Genomic DNA, 6,498 nt, shown 5'->3' with positions numbered 1-6,498 from the left:
CTCTGAGGAGCCCTCTTCATAACAGACTGTTTTTCACAGCCTACTTTCTGGGATGCACTTGAACGCATCTGGCCACTACCACTCTCTCACACACGGTGGGGGCACAGTCAGAGACACATCCCGTCAACCATTTCAGCTTAAGTTTCAGTTTCATTTTCAAAAATGTGGTGTAGCGAGACAATGAGGAAAAAGACAATTTTAAAATATGAATGTCTTAATGAACCTACGGCAACAGATACTACAATAACCACCTATCCGGGGGCTGGCCAAAGGCAGGATCCTCTTCTGGGGGGGGGGGAGTGGTGTTCCTCTTGATGATGTAGACAAAGTAAGATTTCAGAATCGTGTGTTTGAGTGTATATTTTGAGTGTAGTCACCAACAAACTGTCAAACTTGGTGGCTGTGCTCCTGAAATCCACTTGTTGTCTGCATGTGGTTGTTTTAACAACTTTTTTTCAATGACAGTAAGTCACACAGCGCCGGCCTTCTGGTGGCATGCGGCATCCTCTCCTGGTCTGGAGAGGAGCAGTTTGGATGGTGCTGTTCACCATGGTGCTGTCTAGGAGTGGAGACTGCTGCAGTGACAGGGTACTTCCAGGAGGTGGCCCTCCACCTACACCTCGCCCCATTCATCTACCAGGGGTCTGCAACCTGGCCCTCTGGAACCACATGTGGCTCTTCAGTCTCTTTTTAGTGGCTCAAAGAAGCTTTCAAAATATGAAACGTGAATGAACATTGAACTTATTCTTATTGTAGTGACACACCACAGTACTATTCAAAATGATTCGCCACTCTCGGTACTAAAGGGATTCAACAAAAGGTGTCTAGAATTTCTAAAAGAAAAACATAAATATGGTTCGAAAGAAGCATGCAAAACTGTTTGGAAGAATGCAAACTGGTTGAAACTGCTAAAATTTCAAAATTGCCAACAAAAAATACTTGAAAATTGGAGCAAAACTGTGAAAATCAAGTACAAAAATAGGTTAAATTAAATAAAATGTTCACTACTCTGAACCTTGACTTAATAAATACATTATGAGATATATTTTTATGTGTATCAGAACTATATATGAAACTTCATGAGCTGCATTCACCTCATTTTGCTTTGCAACTCCAGACCAACTTGACTTGGCGGAAAGTCACAAAAATGGCTCTTTTGGTCATAAAGGTTTGCAGACCCCTGATCAACAGCAGCAGCTCATCGTCATTCACACAGAGGTGCTTCTAAAAAATTACCAAGTTTTGGTTTCTCCTCGCATATCAACTGCGCTGACACTGGATTTGTGAGTGGATCTGAAAATACATGCGTCGGCAAGATTATCTATTAGTCTGCCTCATATATCAAGGTGTGATTTTACTGTCATGAAAGTGGGAATGCTGAGACGAGAGACTATCGCCGCTGGAAAGAAACACAACCAAAATTCATTGAATGCAATCAGTCATCGGCAATTGGCAGAATCATTAGTGAAGGAACAGGAACACAATAATTCCTTTGCAGCTTCAGTAATCCAGTATGTACTGCTCGTGGCTGGTTAAAGTCTGAAGGCTGCACAGTGTGCATGTGCAGGCTGAACCTTAAGCTCGTGCTGGAGTGAGGGGAGGGGAGAGGCAGGGAAAGACCTTCTGAAGCCAACATGATCTCTCTGGTTTTGGTGTTGTTCAGAGGCAGGTTGTTCTCTGAACACCACTCAGCCAGCTGTCGGAGCTCCTCCCTGAAGTGAGCCTCCTCATTATAGCTGATGAGTCCAACTATTGTGGTGTCATCTGGCGGTGCAGTTCTGAGTGAACAGGGCAGGGCTGAGCTCACAGCCCTGTGGCACACCGCTGCTCAGGATGACGTTGTGGATGTGTGTCTTCCTGTCCTGACAGTCGATCACAGCTGCCAGGATGGCCCTTAGATTCTGGAAAAGTCCATTTATCATGGAGAGAAGCTCTGAACAAATGTTGGCCCCAATATGAGGCATATTTTTTTTATATACACAATGCTGATGTGACACTGTCAAGAGGGAAGGCCATGTGAGTGTGAATTTTCAATTTACATAATAATTTTATGGAGAAACACGGAATGAGGGCCTGGTTCTGTTATTGGTGTTTTTGTGATACTCAAATTGCTGCAGCTGAAATTTAGTTGTATGTATTTTGTTTTGCTCTTTTTTTTTAATCTTGTTTGGGGGAAAAAAATCTATTAAAAAAATACTGAAAAGTTCCAGAAGAAGTGGCAGTATTTCTCCTTCTTCAGCCTGCTGCTCCTCTCCATGGAGTTCAGCCTACAATTCACACACACACACACACACACACACTCACAAGCTTTAGTAATAATTAACAAGAGCAAGTACAACTTTGAGTACAAACTTCAACATTTTTGCCAGCACCGTTTTTGCTGAGCTGTCCTGGTGAACCACACCCTCACTGAGTTTTTTAAAGTGTCGGGCCTTTTGTGGGCCTCTAATTTCATCCCTTTTGGGGAACATGTGTCAGATCTTGTCTGTCATCACCCAACTGCAATTACATAGTTGTGACCCTGAGTTAGGCCCCGCCCCCTCCAGTGACCTGTCAGCAAACAGTTGAGCATGCTGCAGTGCAGTGAAAGGCTGTTCAAGAAGCAAGGATAGACCCACAAGGTAGGAGAAATACATAATTTCACTGTGTGTGTGTGTGTGTGTGTGTGTGTGTGTGTGAGAGAGAGAGATTCACAGCAAACATCAAGACCTTGATTAATGGCTTTTTAAAAAATGTGAACATAAATTTCCCAGTCATTGTAATCAGAAATGCTTTATCTTGTACGTTTCCCAAAGGACAGTCATCATATAAAGTGAGCTTTGGAGGAAAACTAAGAAAAGGTGTCAAAATAGGAAGGTTGTAGTCACTGGTTTTCTGAAATGTTTCCAGCATTCCTCGCTTCAGCAGATCAACAGATTAGCTGCTGTTTGGCGGAGGTTTTGCTTTATGCCAGTGCTTTTCTAAATCCTCACTCAAGACAATTCACTTCAGCTTTATTTATACAAATACAACACAGCAAAGCACAAGTCTCTGTTATTTTCACATAGCAACATTTGAATACTGAATGTGGTGTTTCCTCTTTGTAAATTATTCTGTCAGGTGTCCATTTATTTCATTCATCATATTTTCAGTTTTATGATAAATAATTCAACATGCTTCTTAAAGTTCCGTTAAGAAAGATCCAAATTCTTTAACATATCTAAGCATATTGTTTTCAGTCACTCAATCAGTACTTTACCTAGTTATTACTTAGTTTAAAATATTGTAACTCAGTGAGTTTTTTGAAGAAGTAACTTGTAACTTTACCTACTTTTTAAAAGTAACATGCACAACACTGCTTGTGAATAAAAACTTGAGACATGAATTGAACTTGCAAAAAAAAAAAAAAAAAAAGATTTGTGAACATCTCTGTCAGTGATCTGCTTCTTCATTATGCTGTACGGTGGCTCTGTAAGGACATGATGTGCTTTCTTGCTTTTTTTTAAGCTCCTCAAACCAGTCCAGAGCTTCCTGAACTCGGCTTGCACCGGACACTGCCGTTACAAGGGACAGCTGCAAGGTGCAGAGCTGGGCTGGGTCTCTAATTCAGTGAGTCTCACCTTGAAAACTGAAAAGCTGGTGCCCTTATCACTAAAGGAGGCCGAGGAGTTTGTTATTTAACATAAATTAATGACGTTTTAATTGCTTTCAACACCAAAAAATATTACATTTTCTTTGAAAGTAGCATCAGAAGCTGAGGCTATTGATCTTATTCCCAACAATATTATTTTTCACCTGAAGCTAACTTCTCATGTTTGTTTTACAGAAAACAGCCTGAACATTTGAAGAAAAGAACAACAAAGTTTGGGAACATGGCGTCCCAAGTGAGACTGTGGCTGCTGCCAAGGGCGCGCTGTTTGTTTGACGAGCCGGTCCAGGTGAAGGTGGCAGGGCTGAGGTCCAGGCAGGTGGTCACGATGAGAGCCAGATCTATCGATCAGAAGAACATGGTGTTCGGCTCCGAGGCCACCTACCGGGCAGACGAGAGAGGCGAGATCGACCTGAGCAGAGACCCCTCGCTCAGTGGGAGCTACGTCGGGGTGGAGCCCATGGGCCTGCTGTGGTCCATGAGGCCAGAGATCCCGCACAGGAGGTTTCAAAAAGCTAATTCGCAGCAACCCCATGTGGTGAAGTTCTCTGTGCACGAGGAAGGGGAGGGCAAGATGCTAGCAGAGGCGACCAATGAGAGGCTTTTGATGAAAGACGGGGTCAGCCGAGTCCCTGTCACAGAAGGGAATATTCGAGGAGTATTGTTCATTCCTCCAGGTCTGTCCATCCACACCGTTAAAATTCTGTCATTTAATTTATTCACCTCGCCTCGCCTTGCCACAGACATCCATTTTGTCAGATATTTTCTCTCTTACTGCCTGCACTTTCCACCACAGACTGTTTTTAACGTTTACTCTGCAGTTTTCTGCTGCTTGAGATGACTCTTTTTCTCTAGATGACTTTGGCGACCTTAATGTGAATGCCTGTATGAAACTGATTGATGCTCTCTGCACTGAGATTTCAGACTCCATTGCACCAATGACCTTTAGGACCGTAAAGCCTCTGACCGAACCTTGGCTGAATGAGTCCACTCGTAAGCTCAGACGTGCACTACCTGTGAAAGTTACAAAGACTGAATACTTCTCCTCACTCTTTGCCAAAGATGCTCACAAACCCCAGGTTCTTTGACTCCTGTGATGCTGTGTCTCTGTCCCTCTTCTTCTCAGTGCGAGTTTTCAACATCAACACCTTCGTTTAGTCTTTTTCTGGTGGATTTTAAAACGCTGCTCGGTTGTCTTCAGTCTGTTTGGTTGGTTTTGACCGTACGTTTTTGTCCTGCAGGGCGTGGTCCTTTCCCTGCTTTGCTGGATCTGTACACTCTGGGAGGAGGTGTGGCGGAGAAAAGATCCGCTCTTCTTGCCAGCCGAGGCTTTGTAGTTCTGACAGTTTCGCTTTACGGCCGCAGTGACATTTCAAATGAAACCAGGAATATCCATTTAGATTATTTTGAAGAGGCGATAAAGTTTTTAAGAGCACAAAACAAGGTGAGTTGAAGAATACAAGAGAGTAAATGGATCTTTGTGTACATTTTAAAGATTAGCATCCTGCTCGTAGTGTGTGATCAACTTAATAGGAGGAGGATCAGTGAACCAGCTTTCTTTACATTTTGATTTTTATTAATTTGTGTGTTTGTTCACAGGTGGGCGGTAAAGGAGTTGGAGTAATATCACTTTCCAAAAGTGGAGATCTGGCACTTTCAGTCGCCTCCTTTCTGCCGGGTGTTGAGGCCACAGTGTGGATCAACGGCTGCTCTGCCAACACAGCGTTCCCCCTCTTCTATAAGGAAAAACAAATCCTCCCCCCATTAAATGCTGATCTGGCAAAAGCTGAAGTCACCGAGTCAGGGGCCTACATGTGTAAACGGTGTCTGACCAGGTCTTCAACTGAGGAGAACAAGGACACTTTGGTCCCCATTGAACAAGCCAAGGGACATTTTCTCTTTGTGGCCTCTGAGGACGACCTGAACTGGGACAGCAAGGGCTTCATGGAGCAGATGGTGGAGAGACTGAAGCATCATTGGAAGGAGAACTTTGAGAGTGTGTGTTACCCTGGAGCCGGGCATTACCTAGAGCCACCTTACGGACCCTACTGCCCCTCCAGCATACACTCACTCATAGGCAAGCCAGTGCTGTGGGGCGGTGAGCCCGGGTCCCACTCGGCAGCTGAGATCCACCTGTGGATGAAGATCCAGGAGTTCTTCAGGACTCACCTGAGATGTGACGGTCCACCAGCTGAAGCAAAGCTGTAGCTGCAGTTTAATTTTAAAAATATTTGAATCCATGGCTAATGGTGGTTCATGCATGCATGCACAGCCCAAGCATTTCTATCGTCTACAAAGAGATAGACCCGAGCATTTTCAGAAAGTTGCAGTTTCAGTGGCTCTGTCATTTAAAGAGACCCTCGAAAACAACGAAAGATTTGTATTGTCACTTAAAATCATTGCTGTGTTATTGGGCTCTCTACCAGCTCTGCATAAACAGACACGGACATTTTTGCCCATTTTTCTTAACAAAACAGCTCAACCTCCTGCCTCGATCATGTTTCTGGTGTTTTCTCCTTCCCCTCACGTTTTTTTTTCAATCTCTCTCGCTCCTGTCTTTGAATGTTTTTCCCTTCCTGTTGCCGGTCACCCTCCCTCTGCTGTTCCTCCTGTGCTTCGCTCCCTCTGCTGCACACCTGCCATCTAGCAATACTTAAAGCTGCAGACACTGTGCACATCTGTGCGTGGCTTCCTGTTTTCTCACTCACCTGCACCTCATTACTAATCAGTGTCTCAGTCTCCTTATGCACTCACCCGCTGATCAGCAGGCAGCTTCGCCTTGCAGATAAATTCTTTTACAAAGTTTGAAATTTTTTGATGTCTGAACTCTCCAATCTTGGTTCTGCCATCACACCTGTTCAGACTGAGGT

At 44.0% G+C, this 6,498-nt stretch overlaps 1 protein-coding gene across 1 annotated transcript; it reads left to right on the top strand.

Annotated features, from left to right (window-relative positions):
- Nucleotides 1-3,572: 3,572 nt before the first annotated feature.
- On the top strand, nucleotides 3,573-5,836 carry LOC115405390 (acyl-coenzyme A thioesterase 5-like). Its single transcript, XM_030114954.1, has 4 exons — nucleotides 3,573-3,588; nucleotides 3,806-4,305; nucleotides 4,870-5,072; nucleotides 5,228-5,836. Exons 2-4 carry the CDS (start codon nucleotides 3,852-3,854, stop codon nucleotides 5,834-5,836), a joined length of 1,266 nt encoding a protein of 421 aa, XP_029970814.1. The 5' UTR covers nucleotides 3,573-3,588; nucleotides 3,806-3,851.
- The last annotated feature ends 662 nt before the right edge of the window (nucleotides 5,837-6,498 follow it).

This window comes from Salarias fasciatus, chromosome 18, assembly GCF_902148845.1.
Source record: "Salarias fasciatus chromosome 18, fSalaFa1.1, whole genome shotgun sequence".
Classification (NCBI taxonomy): Eukaryota; Metazoa; Chordata; class Actinopteri; order Blenniiformes; family Blenniidae; genus Salarias; species Salarias fasciatus.
This window is presented reverse-complemented; position numbering and strand designations above follow the sequence as displayed.